Source organism: Schistocerca nitens, chromosome 7, assembly GCF_023898315.1.
Source record: "Schistocerca nitens isolate TAMUIC-IGC-003100 chromosome 7, iqSchNite1.1, whole genome shotgun sequence".
Classification (NCBI taxonomy): Eukaryota; Metazoa; Arthropoda; class Insecta; order Orthoptera; family Acrididae; genus Schistocerca; species Schistocerca nitens.
Genome location: NC_064620.1, coordinates 332,554,224 through 332,580,074, shown reverse-complemented (window position 1 = coordinate 332,580,074; position 25,851 = coordinate 332,554,224). Strand labels below are relative to the sequence as shown.

At 43.9% G+C, this 25,851-nt stretch overlaps 1 protein-coding gene across 1 annotated transcript in view; it reads left to right on the top strand.

The window, feature by feature from the left end:
* The window catches only part of LOC126195606 (E3 ubiquitin-protein ligase TRIM9), a 182,329-nt gene that overhangs the window by 30,829 nt on the left and 125,649 nt on the right, over positions 1-25,851 (top strand). Inside the window, exon 5 of the mRNA XM_049934230.1 lies at positions 25,368-25,400. Coding sequence (XP_049790187.1) covers positions 25,368-25,400 — 33 coding nt within the window. The remainder of the gene's footprint in view (positions 1-25,367; positions 25,401-25,851) is intronic.

Genomic DNA, 25,851 nt, shown 5'->3' with positions numbered 1-25,851 from the left:
CTCACACTCATTCTCCATTCTGGTTACCAATGCGCTGCTGCAGCGTCTCGGCCGTCCACAAAAAAGAAAGCGAAGCAGCCCTTTGTGTAGTCCTGACGAGACGCCTTATTGTGAAGGCAGCTGGCCTCAGCTTGAATTGTGTTGTATCTCTATCACATTGACATCTAATTTACATTGCGCTCCGTGCCCGCGCTCTTCGTTCTGCTTTGTGTGTTGTCCACAGCGGTGCTTTGGGACGGGGACCAGGGAAGCCCATGTCTTCCTGCGCACCAATGGAGCTTTTGATGCCAGTTTCGTAACGCCTTTATACACATAGATACACATAGGTACAGGGCCCAAGTGATTTTCATGAGCTCAAGGGTGTTGGCCGAATACTAATCATATTGATACGTTCAGCAGTATACCACTTTGTTGTGTTACACTTTACATCAGCTGTTACGTGCTAGGTCGTTCCTGACAGAGGGAAGTGATCAGATATTCATTACCATTTGAGATATACATGGCCGCCTCATGAGTAATTAATTGACTTTATGAAATAATGATAAACGCCCATAAAACCATACGAATAAGATTATTACCTTCGAAGAAAACCACGCCGCTGTTAAATATGCTGTGATACTGTAAGCAGCAACGACCGAAAAATACACTACTGGCCATTAAAATTGCTACACCAAGAAGAAATGCAGATGATAAACGGATATTCGTTGAACAAATATATTATACTAGAACTGACATGTTATTACATTTTCACGCAATTTGGGTGCATAGATCCTGAGAAATCAGTACCCAGAACAACCACCTCTGGCCGTAATAACGGCCATGATACGCCAGGGCATTGAGTCAAACAGAGCTTGGATGGCGTGAACAGGTACAGCTGCCCATGCGGCTTCAACACCATACCACATTTCATCAAGAGTAGTGACTGGCTTATCGTGACGATACAGTTGCTCGGCCACCATTGACCAGACATTTTCAATTGGTGAGAGATCTGGAGAATGTGCTGGTCAGGGCAGCAGTCGAACAGTTTCTGTATCCAGAAAGGCCCGTACAGGACCTGCCACGTGCGGTCGTGCATTATCCTGCTGAAATGTAGGGTTACTCACAGATCGAATAAGGGTAGAGCCACGGGTCGTAACACATCTGAAATGTAACGTCCACTGTTCAAAGTGCCGTCAATGCGAACAAGAGGGGACCGAGACGTGTAACCAATGGCACCCCATACCATCACGGCGGGTGATACGCCAGTATGGCGATGACGAATACACGCTTCCAATGTGTGTTCACCCCGATGTCGCCAAACACGGCTGCGACCATCATGATGCTGTAAACAGAACCTGGATTCATCCGAAAAAATGACGTTTTGCCATTCGTGCACCCAGGTTCGTCGTTGAGTACACCATCGCAGGAACACCTGTCTGTGACGCAGCGTCAAGGGTAACCACAGCCTTGGTCTCCGAGCTGATAGTCCATGCTGCTGCAAACGTCGTCGAACTGTTCGTGCAGATGGTTGTTGCCTTGCAAACGTCCCCATCTGTTGACTCAGGGATCGAGACGTGACTACACGAACGTTACAGCCATGCGGATAAGATGCCTGTTATCCTGACTGCTAGTAATGCGAGGCCGTTGAGATCCAGCACGGCGTCCCGTATTACCCTCCTGAACCCACCGATTCCACATTTTGCTAACAGTCATGGGATCTCAACCAACGCGAGCAGCAATGTGGCGATACGATAAACCGCAATCGCGATAGGCTAGAATCCGACCTTTGTCAAAGTCGGAAACGCGATGGTACGCATTTCTTCTTCTTACACGAGGCATCGGAACAACGTATCACCAGGCAACGCTGGTCAACTGCTGTTTGTGTATGAGAAATCGGTTGGAAACCATCCTCATGTCAGCACGTTGTAGGTGTCGCCACCGGCGCCAACCATGTGTGAATGCTCTGAAAAGCTAATCATTTGCATATCACAGCATCTTTTACTGTCGGTTAAATTTCGCATCTGTAGCACGACATCTTCGTGGTGTAGCAATTTTAATGGCCAGTAGTGTATTATGGCTTTCGGTCGCTAGAGAATCACTTTTTTTAACAGAGCAGCAGAAATATAAACTCAGTGCCCACGTTGTCAGTTAACAGGGGACAGCAGAACAAGCTGTGATGTAGAACTCTAAACGTATAAGAGGCAGTCGAATGACAACCTAAGACCCACCACAAGGAGACCATGGGATGATTCCATTGAAAAATAATCACCACACACCTTAAGACATTTATCCCACAGGCAATCTGGACGGGCCTGTTTCGTATAATGCCATCAGCCGCTGACAAATCCACAACAGGACCCACTTTTGCACTTACTGGTCGGAATGAAACCGACGTCCACGCACTTCTTTCTGCAGACCATCAAAGATGTGAACATCATACTGCGAAAGATCAAGGTTGTACGGAGGATGTAGCAGCGTTTCCCAGCCATATCGCCGAAGCGTAGCCTTCGTCCGATTGGCAGTGTGGGGGTGGGCCTTATCGTCCATCAGCATAATTCCCGTGATAGTCGAGTTCCATCGGCGAGGAACCACTATCAATGTGCAGCGCTATGAAGACACTTTGCAGAAGATGCGGCGCGCCATGAAACAAAAACGCCCAGCAATACTGCCTGACAGAATCATCCTGTTACACGTTAACGCCTGTCCCCACAATGCCAATAGGACGTAGGCTACGCTTCAGCGTTTTGTTTGGGAAACACTGCTACATCTTCCATACAGCCGAGATCTTTCAAATGGTTCAAATGGCTCTGAGCACTATGGGACTTAACTTCAGAGGTCATCAGTCCCCTAGAACTTAGAACTACTTAAACCTAACTAACCTAAGGACATCAGACACATCCATGCCCGAGGCAGGATTCGAACCTGCGACCGTAGCGGTAGCGCGGTTCCAGACTGTAGCGCCTAGAACCGCTCGGCCACCCCGGCCGGCCCAGATCTTTCAAGATGTGATTTTAGCATCTATGGCGACCTGAAGAAAGACGTACATGAACGTCAGTTTCAGTTGAACGAAAAAGTGCAAAGGTGGGTACGGTTGTGGATGTGTCAGCGGCCGACAGCGTTCTACGAAACAGGAATTGGTCGTCTCGACTCCCAGTGGGATGAATGTCTTAACATGTGGGGTGATTACTTTTGAATGAAACCATTCCATGGTCCCGTTACTGTAGGCGTTGACTACCACTTATAAAATATGCCAACGTCACATTGTTCTCTCTCTCTCTCTCTCTCTCTCTGTCTAGAGCGACGGTTCGTAGTAGTGATCACCTCATTGTTCCAAATCAAGTCAGTGACTGTACCTACCATCGATAGCTGACCAGACTCCTTTGACAGAATGAAATATTAAAATATTAATGCAGATAATACCACATAGAAGTATGAGGCCTGTTCGTCTATTAAGGTCCGATTAGTCGCGAAATGCAAACCGCAGTCAAAATGTGATTAAGGTTTGCACAGATGTGTTGGACAGTGACTCTAGTACGCCCAGCATGCTTGTGAGGTCATTGACCCCAGTGGTTCAAATGGCTCTGAGCATTATGCGACTTAACTTCTGAGGTCATCAGTCGCCTGGAACTTAGAACTACTTAACCCTAACTAACCTATGGACATCACACACATCCATGCCCGAGGCAGGATTCGAACCTGCGACCGTAGCTCGGCTCCAGACTGTAGCGCCTAGAAACGCACGGCCACTCCGGCCGGCGATCCCAGTGGTATTAGGAGTGTTAAACGATTGAAACCACCTTTGAGCTGTGCTACAGGGAATAACAGACTCTCCATAAGCCTCCTGTAACATTGCATAGACGTCAGCTGATGGTCTGTTGAGACGAAAACAGTATTTCAAAGCCGCATGTCACGTCCGCTGTTGCGGTAGGCGATAGTGAATATGTCTCAGCTTGCTCCCCTCTTACAGGTGTGAACCAGCAGTACCAACAACGAAACTACTATGTCGTGTTTGCTGCACATTAAGTTAACAGAATATAATAAGATTAAGTTCCAGCGCGAGACATTATGACCGTAAAAATTATGTTTATTCTTCCAAGAACAGCCCCAATATTAGTATGGTGTCTGGAATCCGTGTCAAACAGGCATGGCAATGGTCATCGAACGAATTGAGATAGGCGCTGATAGGGTGGCAAAAGATTGGCGTAACCCACAAGAAAGGATAACAGAAATTTTCTGGGAACTCAATGGAAATTCTTGCAAGAAAGGCAATAGTGTTTTCTCCATACCCTTTAGAGAACCTATATTGAAAGAAACTGTGCGACCACTTCGCTGTCGCCATTGTAAACCACACTAACATAAAAGAAATAAGGGCACGTGTAGAGGTAGCGTGTACAAGGATAGGACAAAAATGTGGAAAGATGGCCAGATATGCATGCTTGATCATAAATGCAGATGCTAGACAGGCCTGCAAGTTGTGTTCATGTATCTCACCACGAACGGAACTCGAAAATTTGTCCTCAATACGTTGCAAGCGTCAGTTGTGGTTAGAACAGTGTCCTGTACAGTTGTGAGTGAACTATGTCGGAGCTACGTCGGTTCGGAACGAGGGCATATTGTTGCTGTTCGTATGGTGAGTGTTTCCGCAACCAAGATACCGGATATATTTGGAGTTTCAAGAGGCACCGTATCGAACATTTATACCTCATAAAGGAAAATCCGAAAACCATCATCCGCCAAATCACAACGCGTACGAAAGTGCGACAGACGGTTACTGAAGAGGATTGCGACGAAAAATAAGAGGACGATGACTGAAAAAGCCACTGCAGAAATGAATGTGGCACCCTCGATCTCTGTCAGCGCCAAAACAACTCTAAGGCAGTTTCATAAGCAGAAAATTGCAAGGCGAACTGAAATTCCAGAACCACACATCAGTAATGTAAATGCTCGTAACAGAAAAACGAGGCAGCGAAGCCGTAAAACTTGGACTTTGGAGCAATTGAAGGAACCCATTTGGTAGAATAGGTCGTGTTTCACAATTTTTCAAATTATGGTCATGTTTAGCCCCATGACGGCGGAGGTCTGGTGATCATTTGATCAGCAATATTGTGGTATTTCGTGGACCCCATAGTTACTCTACAAGATGGAATTACTGCCAAGTATTATATGACTATACTGGCTGATCAGGTCTATCCCATGGCACAATGTTTGCTCCCCAATGATGATGATGGTGATTGATGATGATGGTGTGTTTCAAGTCGACAGGGTCCCTGCTTACACAGCTCGTATCGTCCAGGCCTGGTGTGATCACGAGGATGAACTGTCGCATCCCCATGTCTACAACAGTCTCCAGACACAAGATTATTCAGACTTTGTGGTTTACTTTGGAGAGAAGGGTGCGTCAGCGCTATCCACCTCCGCCATTCTTACCTTATCTGGCCTGTATTTTGCAGGACTTATGGTATAAGATTCTCTTGAATCCAACACAGGATCTGTATTTATCCATTCAGAGACGACTGGGTGCTGTTTTGAATGCCAACGGGTTTCCTGCACCGTATTAGGCAGAATAATGCGTTGTGTGTGTGGTGGTTCCACATTTTCGTCCAACCTCTGTAGGTTGTTATTTTCCGTCGCTTAGTACGCGTATAGAATGGGAAAGAAAATCGATAATACTGGTACGATGTACCCTTCGCCATGCACTGCGCAGTTGGTTGCGGAGCGTATATTTAGATGTGGATGGAGCCCAGGATGCATCGTGTAGCCCACGTTCCTTATTAAAAACGTGCGCTATGTGCCTCGCAGTACCCGCCTAATTTCACCATGTTCCTCCACGGTCACGTTGTTCAATGAAGTGAGAGGAACAGCAATAATAAAAAAGCGGCCTCTTTTGCGCCTCGGGAGCAATTGGCCGACACCCCAGAGTGCGCCGTTGTTCACGCGAAATGTACACCATTAGGAGGGACTCCTTACTGCGGGACAAATGCCCCGCGGGCTGGCATTTGCATAGTGCCCGGTTGGGTGCAGTTTTACGCCTCACTTGAGACAAAATCGATTACGCCCTTATTGCCCATATAAATTACCTTCATTACCTGGGCAAACTCCCTCCTCCCCGCCCCACCCCCGCAGGCAGCCGGGCGTGGCGAATATTGCTCCAGTGTCATGAATATTGCATCCCGAATGTCTTCCCGTGCCGATTTGTCAGGCCACCAACGGAAAATGGATTTCCTTAACGGGGCCGGCGCTCGGTCGTGCAAGGAATTAAAATTTAATAGTAGCGAGAGAACCGTTACACGGTTTCATTGTGTCTGACGTAAGGTGAACGTTATTTCACTGGGCAGCGTGAAAGAGGATACGTCATTATCACTACATGCCCACTCCCAAGTAAAACTGTGCCGTAGCAGGCTCCCCACGTCGTTTGCTGCACATGACAGCTTGATACTTTTACAACGACGTCACAAACAGCAGTCGACAGATGGTCCAGAGTCTTATTTAAATTAGAGCAAGTTCCCGACTACGCAGCTTGCAGATTATCCGGCACAGTTCGGCGATTTTTGAGAATAAAATAAGAAAAACCAAACCTGGTATCACTTTTTGAAAGAAATATCAGAAATTGCCAGTTAACGGGGAACACAATTTGAAGCGTGTGATTTGGAATGAAAGAAATGCAGGAGTGACAGAGAGGAAACCGGCAATGTCACATTGTTTAGGCTTAGTCTCTCTCTCTCTCTCTCTCGATGGTACAGTGGTTAAAAGTTCCTCTTTTAGTTTTTCCATGGTTTCCCGGGACCGCTTAAGTAAATTACAACACGGTTTCTTTGAAAACGGAAAGGCCGCTTTCCAACTGCATCCTTGCCTCTGTCGCTAATGACCACATCGTCGACGGAACGTGCAGCTCTAATGAAGGAAGATGTGACATATTGCCCTCCAGATAAATTAACTGATTTGCGTTCTTTTATTTTTATATTTGTTTTTCGAAACAATCACATAGAGATTTCGCAGTGCAGTTAGCAGTTTCCACCACCCAGTTTAGCGTTTCTTCCTATTACAGTAACATACGGAGCAAGGGAAGAATGAGTGCTTTAATGCCTCTTTGCGGGATGAAATTAATCTGGTGTTTTTTGCGGTAACTACGGGAGAAATAAATAGGAAAATGCAGAATATTTCTAGATATTCCACTGAATTCTGGTTCTCGGAACTTTGTAAGCAGTGTTTCGTGGGATGATTGGTGTCTGTCTTCAAGGGCCTGCCAATATAGTTTTTCCAACATTTCCGTGACCCTATTCCGCGAGTCGCACAATTCGTATCGTCCTTCATTGTACTGTACATGTTCAACGTCCCAAGATAGTCCTGTGTGGCATTGGTCCCACACACTTGAGAAATATTCTAAGATGGGACGCACGAGTCATTTTTAAGCAGTGTCTTTCGAAGGTCTACCACTTTCCTCACCTACAGCCAGTTCTTGCCGCTCCAAACTAAACCTCAGAATTAGTGGCCACAAACTAGACGAGGTTAAGAATTCTGATACTTTGGAAGAAAACTAACACAGGCGGACGAGGGAAGGAAGACGCAATAAGGAGATTGGCACGGGCAAAAAGGGCATTCGTGGCAGGAAGAAGTCTATTAGGGTCAAATATAGCTGTAACTTGAGGAAGAAATGTCTGAGAATGTATGTTTGGAGCACAGGATCTACGGTAGTGAATCATGGACTGTGGGGAAACCGGGAGAGAAGAGAATCGCAGCTCTGAGATGCCTTGCTACATAAAGGTATTGGAAATTAAGTGGACTGATTAGATAAGAAATGAGGAGAGTCTCCGGAGAATCGGCGACGAAAGCAGCATTTGGTGAACATTGACAAGAGGGAGGGATGGGATGATTGGACATGTCTTATGTCATCAGGGAATAACTTCCAATGAAAAGAGGGAGCTGTAGAAGGTAAAAACTGCAGGGGAAGACAAAAATTGAAATATGTCCAACAAATAATTGGGGATTTGGGTAGCATGTGCTAGCCTGAGGTGAAGAGGTTGGCACAGGAGAGGAATACGTGGTGTGTCACCTCAAAGAAGAATGATGACTAAACAGAAAAGAAAAAGTACAAATTGTTAAGCTCGGTTCTCACAGTTGTGGTGTCACCACCAGACACCACGCTTGCTAGGTGGTAGCCTTTAAATCGGCCGCGGTCCGTTAGTATACGTCGGACCCGCGTGTCGCCACTATCAGTGATTGCAGACCGAGCGCTGCCACACGGCACGTGTAGTCTAGAGAGACTCCCCAGCAGTCGCCCCAGTTGTACAGCCGACTTTGCTAGTGATGGTTCACTGTCTACATACGCTCTCATTTGCAGGGACGACAGTTTAGCATAGCCTTCAGCTACGTCATTTGCTACGACCTAGCAAGGCGCCATATTCAGTTACTATAAACTGAACAGATAATATTGTGAATCATGTACCGTCAAGAGCGACGTTCATCATTACTGGATTAAACTTAAGTATCAAACTAATTATGTCCGCTTTCTGAATTCTCATTCCTTGTGTTGTTCCAGACCTCACGTCACTATAGTTCTTCCCTCTTCACGCCAGCCTGCGTGAGCTAAAACGCGTGCATTTCGGCCTCCACTAGTAACACAGTGTTGGCTCTTCTGCCAACAAAACAACAGTGGTGATAGGATATGCTATACAACATGTTGCAATAAATGTCGCTAAACGCGACGATTATTTGTGGGACACTCATGTGCATTCAGTCGTGATATGACAAGTAACAACACACAGCAGGCAGCAATAGCTTCGTGTGTGGCGTGTTGCTGCCAGACTCGACACGGACAATTTGCAAATATGTACCTTATTTACTCTACAATGGAAAGACACATGACTCTCCTTCCGCCGGCCGCTATGGACAGGAGGTTCTAGGCGCATCAATCTGGAACCGCTCGACCGCTACGGTCGCAGGTTCGAATCCTGCCTCGGGCATGGATGTGTGTGATGCCCTTAGGTTAGATAGGTTTAAGTAGTTCTAAATTGAAGGGGACTGATGACCTCAGATGTTAAGTCCCATAGTGCTCAGAGCCACTCTCCTTCCAGCGTTAAAAACAATTTCGATATTCTAGATAGATAATTTTGGTACACAGCACTGTACGACCTTAAACGCACCAAACGTAAACTGACTAGCGACTACATTTTTTGCCGCAAGCAAAAAACAATATTGGCTGTTTTGTACTAAAATTCGAATTAACTATGAGAAACAGCAAAAAGAAAACAATTTCATTACCAAGCCGTGATATCACACTGTAAGATGAAAAAAAAAAAAAAGATTGTGTAGTTAAAATTCCTCAAGATCGAATGAGAAAAACTGGCTGGTTTGTGGAGAACATGCATGAATGCTAAAAGAGTGATTTTTCATTTTTTATGCAAAAAGTAAAAGTTTTACTGAGAAGTTAACAACAGAGGAGGAAGTAGCATTGCTTCATGTACACAAAACATTTTTGTAGTCGCATTAGATGACTGGATACAGCAACCAGCGCTCCGTGTTGCGCTGGGCGATATGACAGGAAGTCATGTCGGTGTTGTGTCGCAGTTGTTCCAGTGTGAACCAGTTAAGTCGCTGCCACAGATTTTCTATCCGCCCCACCGATGCGGGTTGCTTCTGCGTCGTATCACGATTGCATCGCGTGTTTTTGAGTCACCAGTCTTCTGCCTGGTTTGATGGCGGCTCGCCACGAGTTCTTCTCCTGTGCCAGCCACTTCACCTCAGAGTAGCCCTTGCAAGCTACGGCCTCAATGATTTGCTGGACATATTCCAGCCTCTGCCTTCCTCTATTATTTTTATCGCCCACAGCTCCCTGTAGTACCATCAAAGTTATTCCGTGATGTCTTAACAGACGTCTTACCATCCTGTCCCTTCTTCTTGTTAGTGTTTCCCATATATTCCTTCCCTCGCCGATTGTGCGGAGAAGCTCCTCATTCCTCACTTTATCATACTGCATATCGCATCACGTCAGTGAAAAACACGCCCTTCACCAAGCTGTGCATACAAATTTTGATTCCTGCTGTGACTCATTCATATCATAGTCGTGAAATACAACGTTTGTTTCTTTCGATTTCTGAAGGGCACAATTTTACATTTCTGTTGGTTTAGAGTAAGATGCCCACCACTACACGGCTTTGAAACCTTACTTGATTGTTGAGGAGCTTTTTTTCAGGTAGTAATTCTTTATACAGGGTGTTTCCGTAAGAGCGTGTATAAGTTTACCGGGACATAGATGATGCTCCACTGGAACAGTTTGAGGTAGGGAACTTGGGGTTGGAGAAGCCAACTTAAGCAGATAATAGGAATAAAATCACAATTCTGTTTGTAAATAAATTATACGCAACTGCAACCAGTCACTTTTTTCATTAATAATGCTTTATTACATTAACCGGTTTTCGAACCCTTTCAGGTTCATCTTCAGATGATTTCGGGAGAATCCGGGAAGTTACATAATTACTGGTAGTAGCATAATGCTGGGTGCTGGTTCTATGGCAGAAAGATGGGTCACACTTTAATGTATCGCCATGACTATAGATTAAATGTCGATATGGATGTGAATTTAGTTTTTACTTACTGCGACAGTATAGGCGGCTTTTTTCGTATCTGTCTGCATCCATTTTGAAGTCCAGAACACTTTCACACGAACTATATTAGTTCACACTTTAACATTGACACTTCACCAGCATCCAGCATGCGCTTTACAACTGTTGCTTATAACAAAGATCTTGACAGAGAGATATGGCATAAGCCTACTTTGTACAGAGATGAAATTTGTTGTTCTTTACATGTGTTAAGGTCGATATAAGGGCAAGTTTTTTCATCAGAATGGTGATAACATGAGAGCACTAGAGAAAATAATAATAAATTACTACAAGAATAAATTTCAGGTGATCTGTTATGTTATTTCTATTTGTATGTTACAGGCAGTTTTTTTTTAACCATGAACAAAAATTCTTTAGCTGTTGACTTATTTTTATTTTAACATTAGAGTGATCTGGGATATTGGTAAAGGCAGCTTATGTTTGTTCTAGCTAGAATTAATATGTATACAGTACTGATTTATGTTAGCAATGGAGGGCTTCAACATTTAGAGATATGGTACATGCCTTATTCTGTGGTAGTATATTACATTGACACCAGTGTGGTTAGGATGTAAGGAGACGGGGGGAGGGGGGGGGGGGGGTCATTGGGAGGGGGGGTTGGGGAGCTCATGGTTAAAAAAAAAAAAACTGCCTGTAACATACAAATAGAAATAACATAACAGATCACCTGAAATTTATTCTTGTAGTAATTTATTATTATTTTCTCTAGTGCTCTCATGTTATCACCATTCTGATGAAAAAACTTGCCCTTATATCGACCTTAACACATGTAAAGAACAACGAATTTCATCTCTGTACAAAGTAGGCTTATGCCATATCTCTCTGTCAAGATCTTTGTTATAAGCAACAGTTGTAAAGCGCATGCTGGATGCTGGTGAAGTGTCAATGTTAAAGTGTGAACTAATATAGTTCGTGTGAAAGTGTTCTGGACTTTAAAATGGATGCAGACAGATACGAAAAAAGCCGCCTATACTGTCGCAGTAAGTAAAAACTAAATTCACATCCATATCGACATTTAATCTATAGTCATGGCGATACATTAAAGTGTGACCCATCTTTCTGCCATAGAACCAGCACCCAGCATTATGCTACTACCAGTAATTATGTAACTTCCCGGATTCTCCCGAAATCAGCTGAAGATGAACCTGAAAGGGTTCGAAAACCGGTTAATGTAATAAAGCATTATTAATGAAAAAAGTGACTGGTTGCAGTTGCGTATAATTTATTTACATTAATATACAGTCACGGTTCTAAAATATCCGTAATGGATAAGCATAATCTAACAATTCTGTTTACTTCTCTATTTACATCAGTTAACTGCAAATACCATCAATGACACAATGAACCTACCATCTTACAAAATGTGCTGAAACTGACGGCCATCACCCTCAGTGGAAGCATGACATCGGCAAATAAGATTCTGACGCACCCTGACACATATCCCTGGTGTGATTCGAATCACATCGCATCCAGCCAGAATTCTGGCAAAGAATTCCATCTCCGTATTCACTCGGGTCTGATACACAAATGACTTCAGATATGCCCGTAGGAAATAATCAAGAGGATTCAGGTTAGCCGACCTCGCAGGCGATGGCATAGGACTTCCCTTCCTGTCCAGTGACCAGGAAATATTGTACCGGTGCTGTCCCATCGTATTGTACTCTGCGTCTCTGAAGAGCACTGAGTAATGAATGTGCCTGTCGTTCATTCATAGCAAGTTGTGACATAGGACATGTAAATACGATATAACAGACCCACCTTAAGACAAGTAATGTAAACAAAACTTGCGTCATGACTTCTTAGTAATCAGGCTTGTTCTCCTCGTTTCATTGCAGAAAATAAAGAATGCACATGTAAATAAACAGCACAGTACGCTTAAACTTATACGTATGTTAGTTGTAAAGAAGCTGGAAAGCAGTAATACTAGGCAAAGCGGTACACAAGTTTACCTCCATATCTCCTTAAATTGGCCGAGCGGCTCTAGGCGGTTTAGTCTGGAACCACGCGACCGCTACGGTCGCAGGTTCGAATCCTAGTTAAGTCCCATAGTGCTCAGAGCCATTTGAACCATTTTTTCTTCCTCAAATTAAGGCCTATGTTTCATACTAGTAGACTTCTCTTGGCCAGGAATTCCCTTTTTTCCATTGCTAGTCTGCTTTTGATGTCTTCCTTTCTCCGTCCGTCATTGGTTGTTTCTCTGCCTAGGTAGCTGAATTCGTTAACTTCATCTACTTCGTGACCATTAATCCTGATGTTGAGTTTCTCGCTGTTCCCATTTCTGCTACTTCTAGTTACTTTCTTCTTTCTTCGATTTACTCTCAATCCATATTTTGTACTCATTCAATTGTTCATTCCTTTCAGCAGATCCTGTAATTTTTCTTCACTTTTACTCAGGATAGCAATGTCATCAGCGAAACGTATCACTGATATCCTTTCACCTTGAATTTTAATTCCACTCCTGAACCTTTCTTTTATTTGCGTCACTGCTTGTTCGATTTACAGATTGAACAATAGGGGGGGAAGACTACATCCCTGTCTTACACCCTTTTTAATCTGAGTACTTCGTTCTTGGTCGTCCACTCTTATTATTCCCTGTTGGCTATTGTACATATTGTATATTACCCGTCTCTCCGTATTGTTTACCCCTATTTTTCTCAGAATTTCAAATATCTTGCGCTTTTTACCTTGTCGAAGGCTTTTACCAGGTCGACATATCCTATGAACCAGTCTTTATTTTTCTTTCGTCTTATTTCCTTTATCAACCGCAACGTCATTGTCTCTCTCGTGTCTTTACTTTTCCTAAAGCCAAACTGCTCGTCATCTAACACATCCTCAATTTTATTTTCCATTCTTCTGTATATCATTCTTGTCAGCAACTTGGATACATGAGTTGTTAAGCTGATTGTGCGATAATTCTCGCACTTCTCAGATGTTGCAGCCTTCGGAATTGTGTGGATAGTATTTTTCCGAAAGTCAGATCCATGTCACCAGACGTTTTGTTGCCACTTCCTCCAATGATTTTTGAAAATTTGATTGAATGTTATCCATCCCTTCTTCCTTGTTTGATCTCAAGTCCTCCAAACGTCTTTTTAATTCTAAATCTAATACTGGAGCCCCTATCTCTTCTAAATCGACTCCTCTTTTCTATAACCTGAGAGAATCTGTATTCGAGGAAGACTGTGGGAGCGTTATGTCGCCACCAATGTATATCTCACGTGGAGATCATAAGACTAAGATAAGAAATATCTGTACACGTATAGAGCCATATAGACAGGCAATTTTCCCTTACCCAGTACATGAACGACATAGGGAAAAAAATCGCTGACATTGGTACGACGTACCCTCCTCCGTCATTGTAGGTACAGTGGCTTGTGGAACATATATCTGTGTTTTCAAGAAGAATGTAAAAGATACAAAAAATATACCTTCATTCGTTTTCAAATTAATTCTCTTTTGCAATAATACACTATCTGCAACTTTTATAAAGCTGCTGTAACTGTCAGCGAATACTGATTTAGAACAGAACGAACAACTGACGTCGCACGTCGTTTTAAGGTTGTCGAAATGTGTGTGATAATGACAGTTGGTAAACACTGAACTTGCTGATACCAACCTCCTTCTTTGGCCACTGAGATATCATGACATAACAATTGTTAACTTCGCCGATTCAACCTGACGTGGACTTAGGTCTACGATACTGATCAGTCTGCGACCGCAACCTACATCGAAAAAATAAATACGGAAATAAAATAAATATTGTCATCGTTGTGTCTCTATTTGCACACGTATTACGTCACAGGGCACTTCAGCGTTACGTCAACAGTTGTATTATTTTCTACGGTTCGGTAAGAGTTTTATAAGATCAAGCAATGATGCGCGAAATGAAAGCTGTAAATCAGATTAGTCAATTACGGTTTAAAAAATTTCGTTATTATTATGTCATTTCTTACACGATCACCAGTAATTTAAAAATTCACGACGTCTGAAACTGCCTATATGTTACGCTTTTCGAGGAATTCTTTCACACTGAAACGTAAACTCAGGCACAAATCCTACAACAATTAGTAAATCCAATATCGAACTTCCCACCTCAAACCATTCTTAACGTGACAATGTGCCATGAGTGGCAGCCTCGAGAACATTTTCCCACCCAAGCGACATATTCGGCGCACCATGGCTCGGAGCACTATGGGACTTAACATCTGAGGTCATCAGTCCCCTAGAATTTAGAACTACTTAAACCTAGCTAACCTATGGACATCACACACATCCATACCCGAGGCAGGATTCGAACCTACGACCGTAGCAATCGCGCGGTTCCAGACTGAAGCGCCTAGAACCGCTCGGCCACACCGGCTGGCGGCGCACCACGTCCCTCGCATTCTTTCACTCGTGTCAGCTCTTGTTGCTAATTATGGTACATTCTGTATCGCAATTTTAAACTTGAGTGGGCGCTTGTGAAGCTTGGGTCTCAAAGCAGCCCTTGGTGCCGTGGGACACATATCGATGCGACCTCACTTCGTGAATGCTACCAACCAACTGTACTTGGCGAATGCAGCTCACTCAGGTCTTACGCCCAGGGCACACACAGCGGCAACGCCAGTAAAACTCCGCGAAACGTTGTCGACAGGCAAAGGTTATTTTGCACCACTGGGCACAGCTTGATCAGGTGTAGCTGGATGACTACGATACATAAAAATTGATGCAACTACAGCAAATAATGAGCTTCATAAAAAAAAGCACACCGTCTTCAGGCCGCAAGTGGCCCATCGGGACCATTCGACCGCCATGTCATCCTCAGCTGAGGATGCGGATAGGAGGGGCATGTGGTCAGCACACCACTCTCCCGGACGTTATGATTGTTTTCTTTGATCGGAGCTGCTACTGTTCGGTCGAGTAGCTCCTCAATAGGCATCTCGAGGCTGAGTGCACCCCGAAAAATGGCAACAGCGCATGACAGCCCGGATGGTCACCCGTCCAAGTGCCGGCCACGCCCGATGGCGATTAACTTCGCTGATCTGACGGGAGCTGATGTATCCAGTGCGGTAAGGCCGTTGCCAGCTTCATAAGAAAATACCAAAAATTACAGTGACCTATGACGTGTGAGGAAGTAAGATTCTGATAACTGCATTTGCGCTTAAAGGTAATTAAGCGGTTGGGAAGACTGAGGATTTTTAAGCATTTATAGCTGGAACAATTGTCCTATTCACTGTGTTTGGCGGTCACTGACTTCCACCTATTTTTACGTTAAAAAATGGTAGCTGGAAACTGCTTCGTTCGGAAGAAGAGATTGTTGAAATAGTTGATGGATATTTTTACGCCGGCCGCGGTCTCGCGGTTCTAGGCGCTCAGTCCGGAACCGCGCGACTGCTACGGTCGCAGGTTCGAATCCTGCCTCGGGCATGGATGTGTGTGATGTCCTTAGGTTAGTTAGGTTTAAGTAGTTCTAAGTTCTAGGGGACTGATGACCACAGATGTTAAGTCCCATAGTGCTCTGAGCCATTTGAACCATTTGGATATTTTTACTGACGTTCCAGAATTGCATATCGGGCGTGGAACTTAACGCATTGTCAAAAACTGGAGTCATATGAACCTTCCGATACCGTATGTCTCTTGACGTAATGCTGATTTAGCACGCGAGGTTGTACGCGTTCATGCGCAGACAGAATTTGAGAAAGACGTTGACGAAATATTTTGCATTAATACTATTTTTTGGAACATAGGTTTTGTTGATTGACTGATCTGTACAACAGCCCTAGGTATAGCTTAGGCTGAAAGGTGATAGTTCGCTTGTGAGTTGGTGAAGCGGTATCGAAGGCTTCAGTTAATGTGAAAATTGGTAAAAGTGTCCCAGAGGTATTCTTGCTCGTTCCTGTCAGCAAATTCTAGTCAATCTGGAGAGAAGTAATCCAGTTTCACAGAAAAACAGCAAGGGTGTGAGGCGTAAGCAAATTTAGCGAGTTAAACGCACGGGCAGGACAGTTTATCCCGGTGCTCCGAACAGGAACGCCTGGCACGCACACGCAACCCGCACCTGCGGACACGAGGCACGGCGACGCATTCCGTTCCAGCGCTTAACGGCTGCCTGGCACGCGCCGGGGCGCAAACGTGGCGCCCTGTGCCCGGCGGCCGCGTCTGTCACCTGCTAGTCGTGCGGAGGCGGCGTGGCTGCCGCGACTACTGGCCGCGCGGGGGAAACACTGTCTGACCAGAAGTACCCGCACATCCGTATGTAATACGAGACTGACCACTAGTTGCCACGAGAGGTAGACCCGCCGTTTTAAAATGTGGTGGGGAGAACTGTGTTGCCAGTAGGGAAGCAGTAACAGTGGAAAAGGTCAGTCACGATAGCTCAGTGACTTCTAAGGTGGACTAGTCACTGAGTGACTTTTCAAACCTTCTAAAACTGCCCATGTCGACTGTTGTTGATGTGATTATGAAGCAGAAACGCGAAGGAACAACCACAGCTAAACAAAGACCTGGCAGACATCATCTACTGAAAGGTAGGGACCGTCGGGCATTGCGGATGGTGGTTGTAAAAAAAACCCTCATGAAATCAGCAGAAGAATTCACTCTTGAGTTCCAAAGTACTACCAGCAGTCCATCCAATACAATGACTACCCGTAGGGATTAAAAGAAATGGGGAGGAATGATCAGCTAGCGCCTCATATGCCACACCTTCGTGTCATCATCATCATCTTCATCATCAGCCAATTCAATCATTAAATGATGTGGCCTCTTCGAGTCGTGGATTCAAGTAGGCTTTCAGCAGTCTTATCCAAGTGGGACGGTCTTGGGCAGTTCTCTGACAGGTGTTACCTGCTATGTTCTTGATGTCTTTGTCCCATCTGTCTGGTGGTCTTCCTCTAGGCCTCCGGTGCTCTCTCGGACTCCACTCCAGAATTAGCTTCGTCCATCTGTTGTCTTTTCTTCTTGCGACGTGGCCAGCCCACTGCCATTTCAAGGAACCTACTGTCTCTAAGATGTCGTTAAACTTCGTCACAGACCGGATGTCATCTGCCCTTTTCCTATCCTTTCTTGTATAGCCCAGCATTGATCTCTCCATGGCTCTCTGTGCTGTCCTAAGTTTTCCTTTTGTAAATGAGCTCAGTGTCCAAGTCACACAGCCATACGTCATCACAGGAAGAACGCATTGATCAAATACTGCTTTCTTCAGATTTACTGGCGTTTTTGATCTGAATACTATTGAATTCTTCCCAAATGCTTGCCAGCTAAGCTCGATGGGTCGATAGATTTCTGGCCTTATGTCTCTCTTCATATTTATAATCTGGCCAAGGTAGACATATTCACTGACCTCTTCTAATAGACTGTCCTTGACTTTCACATCTCGAGCTGGGACCCATTTGTTGGACATTACTTTTCTTTTAGAAAGGTTCATGTTCAAGCCAACCATCTGACATTCCGATGCAAGATCTGTAACTAAGTTTTGGAGCTCTGCGAAGTCTTTGGCCAGTAAGGCAATATCATCAGCAAATCTCAAGTTGGTATGCCTTCTTCCATTAATTCTAATTCCCTTACCTTCCCAGCTCACCTTTGTGTAGTCACTGCTAATTTACTCTTGAGCTTGTTAGAGGGCGATGAGGCTGAACAGTAGGTGAAGAGCGATGACGATGAACAGTAGGTGACTGGAATCGAATAATGTAGCATGATGAACGACGCTGTTTCCTGTGGAAATCCGCTGGAAGGGTTAGGTTCGGCGAATGCCTAGGGAGTGCTGCACCACCCCATCATTTAGTGCCGACAGTAACGTACGGAGGAGATGATGTTATGTATGGACGCGTTTTCGTGGTTGGGGTGTGGTTTCCTTATTGCGCTCGAGAAAACACTGAATGTGGAAGAATACGAACATATTTTTCACCATGGTGTACTTCATACAGTAGAAGAACAGTTGGGAGATGATGGGTGTAAAAGCCAAGACAATATACCCCTGTCGCTGAGCAGCATCTATGAGGCATTTGTTTGTGGACAGTAACGTTCTTGAAATGGACTGGCTTGCCTAGATTCCCGACCTGAATCCAATATAATATCTTTGAGATGAGTCAAAGTGTCGACTCCAGATCCTAGTGTCCTTCATCACTGCCTTATCTGGTTTCGGCTCATGAGGAAGAAGAGGTTGCCATTCCTCCACAGACTTCCAGACACCTCACTTAAAGTGTCTTCATCAGAGTTCAAGCTGTCATAAAGACGAAGGGGTGAACACATCCCATATTCCGGAATGAAATTTGCACTCTGCAGCGGAGGGTGGGCTGATATGAAACTTCCTGCCAGATTGAAACTGTGTGCCGGGCCGAGACTCGAACTCTGGACCTTTGCGTTTCGCGCACAACTGCTCTACCTATCGGGCTACCCAAACCACTCACGACCCGCCTTCAGAGCTTTACCTGGCCAGTACCTCGTCTCCTACCTTCCCAACTTTACAGAAGATCTCCTCCGAAGGTAGGAGACAAGGTACTAGCGGAAGTGAAGCTGTGAGGAAGAGTCTTTAGTCGTGCTTCGGTAATTCCATCGGTAGACCACTTGACGGGGAAAGGCAAGGGTCCCGAGTTAGGGTCTCGTTCAGGAACACAGTTTTAATCTGCCAGGAAGTTTCACACCCTATATTAATTTCCACTACTAGGGGTCCGGATACTTTTTATTTGATTGTGTATCTACGAGTTCTATTTGTTTATTACGGTCCTATCAATGGAAATCACAGTGAAAATTAAAAATATTTTTTATTTGGAACAGTTAGCTACATCTTCCAGCTACTTCCCTACATAGTTATCAGTCCGTCGTAGACATTTGTCGTATCTTTTAACCAACAGTTCTGAACAACTCAGTCTCAACTTGTTAACTGACACCGAGCAAGGACTTGTGTATTTAATTTGTTGTCGTCGATTGTTTCCACTTTTACTTCCGTAGTATCGAATACTGTACAGTTATTGTGGAATCGGAGATGCGGATTAATAAGGGCAGCATAAACGAGGTTCCAGTACAGTTTTCATGATAATGTGTTTTGTGGTAGTGATGCGCCGTCTTTCTTTAACACGTTGTTGGTATCCCACCGCTGGATGGTGTATCTAAAGACATGTCTTCGCTGGTCATCGAGGCTCAGTACGAAGTGGGACTCATCACTGGAGAAAATTCTACTCCAGTCAATGAGATTTCAGGCCTCCGGCAGCGGTGAGATACCAACCTGATTGTCGCCCACTATACGGCCCGCCAACCAGAAATGATGTTCTGCGGCTATCATCCTCGGCACCCTTACAGCACAGCAGTAGATCGAAGATAGTCTACGTCTTCATTGCGAGCCATCCCGGACTTACATTTCAACAAAATGATGACTGCCCGCACACGACGAGAGTTTCTGCCACTTGCCGTCGTGCTTGCCAAACCCTATCTTGGCCAACAAGATCGCCAGATCTCTTCCCTTCTGAGAACGCTTGGAGCATTATGGGAAGGGCCTTCCAACCATCTAGGAATCTTGACGCTCTAACCCGCCAATTGGACAGAATTTGGCACCATATCCCTCAGGAGCATGTCCAATAACTCTCTCAATCTATGCCAAGCCGAATAACTGCTTGCATAGGGGCGAGAAGTGAACTTGTTCAATATATGACTTGCTCAGTATGTGAAGCTCTTTGCCTTGTATAAATTATCAATTTTTCTGATATTTTAAGAATCTCTTTGTGTATATCTGTGGCCGGCCGCGGTGGCCGTGCGGTTCTGGCGCTGCAGTCCGGAACCGCGGGACTGCTACGGTCGCAGGTTCGAATCCTGCCTCGGGCATGGGTGTGTGTGATGTCCTTAGGTTAGTTAGGTTTAAGTAGTTCTAAGTTCTAGGGGACTTATGACCTAAGATGTTGAGTCCCATAGTGCTCAGAGCCATTTGTATATCTGTGCATTACATCTCCCGATTTCCGATTAAATTCGAGTAAATTATTAATGGTGCGTCGTTTTTCTTTCTTTTTTCGTGGTAGAGTGTAATTGTTATTCAGTTAGCGGTTTGGATCACTCTGATTATCCTCAGATTGATCTAGATACAGAAACGGGCAAATGGTATAAAAATGTGCATAATGGTAGGCTATCAACTGTAAGAAGCCGCATCATAATATACATAGACTTCATGAACTTAATAGAGAAAGCAATAAAAATAAAAATAGTTGTAAGTGGCATTGTGACGTAGAGTTAAATCATGATAAAATAGTACCATACAAGTCGGGTCATCGCTTGCGTATTGTGATTGCAACACCGTGCAAACAGCTAAGGAGGCTTGGGCGACAGACGTAAATGGCCGACTACAGTTTGCCAAGGCATAATACAAAGTTAGAAATGTAATCTTACACTACGTCTGGGTACATATAAAGTGAATTCATTAAAATACAACTAAAATGGACCAAGAGTTACAGCGTGGTTCAACAGAGAAGTATTAGTTTAAATTCTAAAGGGTAGCTGCAAATAAGTGTATGCGCCATATGCATTACAATCAAGTTAATTGACTGCAGCTTGTCAAACGATAAAAAAGTCGCCGGCACAGTAGGCATACCAAAATCAGATACGAGTAACTGTTGGCAGCACGGAGCCAACGCATAATGAAAATGGACAGAGTGAGTAATGAAATTAATAAAAGCTCCACGGCTGGAAAAAGTATGACATTGAGCTATCGTTAAAATGTATCGTAAAAGGTAGCGCTTAAAATCGGATTGTGACATGTACAATACATAAATAAGTGAACTGTAAGCAGCATATCGGCCCAGGATAAAAAGAATGCAGGCACAGCAGATTCGCCGAAACCGAGACAAGAACAATGTGTGCAGTAGAGGGAGTAGCGTATCTGTACCAGGTTATAAAACCTGCAACAGCTTCTCATATAAAGAAAAATAGGCACTGGTCGTGAATTCACTATGTTCATTAAGAAGTTTAGAGGGGTCAAGTTTCCTACTCCCATAAATTTGTATCTCCTCTTTTAGAAAAGTTTACTTAACTCTTAAGTTTATCACTATAGATGACATTTTCGTCACGAGAGAGAAGAAAGTGCCTTTCGTAGACTAGATCCCTTTCAGTTCACGCCTCAGCGATCGTATCAGCAATTTAAAATCAGCAAAATCTTCTTCCTTCCCTTGCAAAGTTTACAGAAGATCTCCAACGAAGCCTGCAGTACTGCCAGGACTGCCCGTATAGCTCAACTTCAAGACTAAAGCCGGCGAAAGACTGGAGTCTGAGTTTGACTGCCAATATTCGGCAGATGGGAGAAGTCCTGTCTACAGAAACAAGTGTTTAACTGTTAGCTGCTCCAGGTATTTCAAATTGTCTTAGTAGGCAATAGTCTCCACCAGTAGTTCCCAACTTGAGGATAACAGCCCCCAGCGGAAAAATGTTATTTTCTGAGGAGGAAAAACAAAAATTCAGTTCTGTTTCAGTAACGAAATTAAATTTTTAAGAAAATCATTACTGTTATCACTATTTCGTGAAACTCTAGTCCTGATTACATACGTTACCAATAATTCCTTTGTTTCAATGCGTAACACAACGTGGTTGAGGTTATACCTCGTGAAACAAATGTACGAATATCTTCCTCTCGTAGTCCGCCCACTACGCATATACTTCGTACCATGCATGTATGACACTGAAAACGAGATACACTGAAGAGCCAAAGAAACTGGTACACCTACCTGATATCGTGTAGGGCCCCAGTGAGCACGAAGAAGTGCCACAACGCCACGTGCCATGGACTAGACTAAGCAGGACTGTCCATAAATACGCAAGAGTACGACCTCTTCTGAAAAGCATGTTGCAAGTTATCCCAGATGTGCTCAGTAATATTCATGTCTGAGGAGTTTGGTGGCCAACACAAGTATTTAAACTCAGAAGAGTGTTAGTGGATCCACTCTGTAGTAATTCTGGATGTGTTGCATTGTCCTGCTGGAATTTCCCAAGTCAGTCGGAAAGCACAATGGACGTGAATGGATGCAGGTGATCAGACAGTATGCTTACGTACGTGTCACCTGTCAGAGTCGTATCTGGACGTATCAGGGGCCCCATATCACCTACAGCTGCTCACGCATCATACCACTGCAGAGCCTCCACCTACTTGAACAGTCCCCTGCTGACATGCAGGGTCCATGGATTCATGAGGTTGTCTCCATAGCCGTACACGTCCATCAGCTCGATACAATTTGAAACTAGACTCGTCCGACCAGGCAACACGTTTCCAGTCACGAACAGTCCAACGTAGGGTTTGACGTGCCCAGGCGAGGCGTAAATCTTTGTGTCGTGCAGCCATCAAGGGCACACGAGTTGGCTTTCGGCTCAGAAATCCCATATCGATGATGCTTAGTTGAATGGTTCGCACGCTGACACTTGTTGATGATCCGGCGTTGAAATCTGCAGGAATTTGCCGAAGGGCTGCACTTCTGTCATTGGTCCCGTTCTTGCAGGATCTTTTTCCGGCAGTAGCGATGTCGAAGATTTGATGTTTTACCAGATTCCTGATATCCAAGGTACACTCGCGAGATAATCGTAAGGGAAAATCCCCACTTCATCTCTACCTCGAATATGCTGTGTCCCATCGCTCGTCCGCCGACTATAACACCACGTTCAAACTCACGTAAATCTTGCTAACCTGCCAATGTAGCAGTAGTAACCGACCTAACAACTGCGCCAGACACTTGTTGTCTTATACAAGCGTTACCGACCGCAGCGCCGTATTCTGCCTGTTCACTTATCTCTGTATTTGAATACACATGGCTATACCAGTTTCTTTGGCGCTTCAGTGTAAACACAGGCTATTTCACAATTAATGTTACATACTTACAGAGGCTGTAGAGGGGACTCAGTATATATATATATATATATATATATATATATATATATATATATATATATAGAGAGAGAGAGAGAGAGAGAGAGAGAGAATACGTGATATTACAAACTTTCTAGGATGATGGAGAATGATAAAGGTATCAATTTGAGGTAAGGGTCTCTGGTTCGGAAACGAGCGTGACGAAAGTTAAAATCGAAAATTATTCTGATAACTCTGACAGGTGAAGACATGTACCGATACTATTGTTGCTAAGAATGTAAGGTACGCAACTTCCTCAAGTTGTGGTATGGACCAAGACAAGCAAAGAGTCTAGAAAACATGGGCTCTAAAATGCATACCTTAGGAGTTATGAGTATGTGTTCATCTTCGTTGCTGTGAAACAACCTTCTCAATTGAACACTTGCTAATAGCTCTTACGATGTGCATTGTAGAGCCTATGGTTTGGAGACATTTATCTTTTCTTGGTCCTTACTACTACCTCTGCAAGTTGAATACGCTGTAGTTCAAATGGTTCAAATGGCTCTGAGTACTATGGGACTTAACATCTATGGTCATCAGTCCCCTAGAACTTAGAACTACTTAAACCTAACTAACCTAAGGACATCACACACATCCATGACCGAGGCAGGATTCGAACCTGCGACCGTAGCAGGCGCGCGGCTCCGGACTGAGCGCCTAGAACCGCTAGACCACCGCGGCCGGCAATACGCTATAGTCCTAGCAACAACACTATCATTACTTGTACTCCACTGTCAGACATATCACAATGGATTTCGCTTACAACTTTCGACTCGTTCGTTTCCAGTACAGGAAGCCTTACCTCAAATTAATACATTTATCCTTCATCATCACTGAATCACTCTGTATATACACACTCATTTACAGTCGCCGGAGCCCATAGCTTTGAGTTTATATAGTCTCCTTGGATGACGTTTCCGTATATGGGTCCCTATGTAAAACGTGACGTACTAAGTCCTCTCTACAACCTCTACAAGTGTGTAACATGAATTGCGAAACACCCTGGACATCACAAATGCTTAAATGTCTCCTGAAAATTTCTTCTCCTCGTTGTAGGTAGTTTCCGCAATACACTAGGAACTGCTTTATTTTTCACTTTGCAACAACATACGAACTAATTGACAACACAACAGTAACTATGAGATGGATACCACACCGCTGTAGAGACTACACATTATTATTATTATTATTATGAATGGCAATCGTAATTTCTTTCAGTTCAGTAGTAAAGAGTTCAGCAGTGAAGCGATTACACACAGTAGACCTAAGCATGGTGGACACATTTTAATTTGGTTGGTTTTAAAGGGGGAAGCAGGGTGTGGGCGAAGCACGTGCCACCGTGGAGATGAGTGGTGCGGAAAATCATGTTTTGTTACAAGTGTCTACCCCCAATATGACTAGTTAACTGTACTTTGTTGAGGAGGAATTGAAGGTAGCACTGGCAATGCGCTGAAAATTGCTTTAAAATTCTATTAAAAAAAGTTATTAGAACGAAGCAGCAGCAATTGTCTCACTGGCTTACTAGTTCGTGGTGTAACAGAATAGTCAAAAACTAAATATCATTTATCTTTAGTTATTTTAAAGAAGAAAGTGTTCAAAGAAAATTCTTTTTCATTCTATAGTGTCGTTAGGTACTAATAGTCAAGATTATGGGAGTAATATCTAATATCTGATTGCACTCAGGAGTAAGGGTTTCAGAAAGGTTGGAACAACTGGTCTATACCAACACTAATGTCGTTATTATCATATAAACTACATCCAGTCACTCGTCGCACTTGAAGCGCAAAGCGATAATTTTATGATTGAAATTGATCTGCTACGCAGTTTCTTTCTAGTTCTTTGCTACGCATGATGACCTCTCTCGCACCTGTCGCTTTATTGCCCCCTTTCTATAATGTGTGTTTGTTTTCTTCTCTTCTGGGCCGCAGCTGCCGCGGAAGGAGAGGAGAGGCTTCCTGCAGGTAAACTAATGTTCTCTTGTCTGCACTAACACGTAGCTGTAGTCTGTAGCGTACAAGTATGCAGTGTGAGTGCATATCATATGTCAACTGCTTTGAGGAAATGTGATATCATTTGATAATCACACTCCTGATGAACTTTTCTTCTAGGAGTAATTGTGTATCATATTTGGCATTCAGTATGTCTTGAAATTTTCATTGATATTATTTATTTATTTATCAACATAAAATATAGGAAGCACTTTTTCACTCACTGCTAATGACGTTGTGTTGGTATATGCTTTCAGTAGAATTTGGAAAACGCAGTATATTAGCACCATAAAATTTTTTACGTAGCTGTAAATTCGCACTGTTAAATTTCTAATTTTCTAGTTAGGAATGTCGTTGACTCAGTCCACTCTAGGATCTTACTGTAACGAACCTAGAGTCACTTAATGGTCTGCCCTGTCCATTT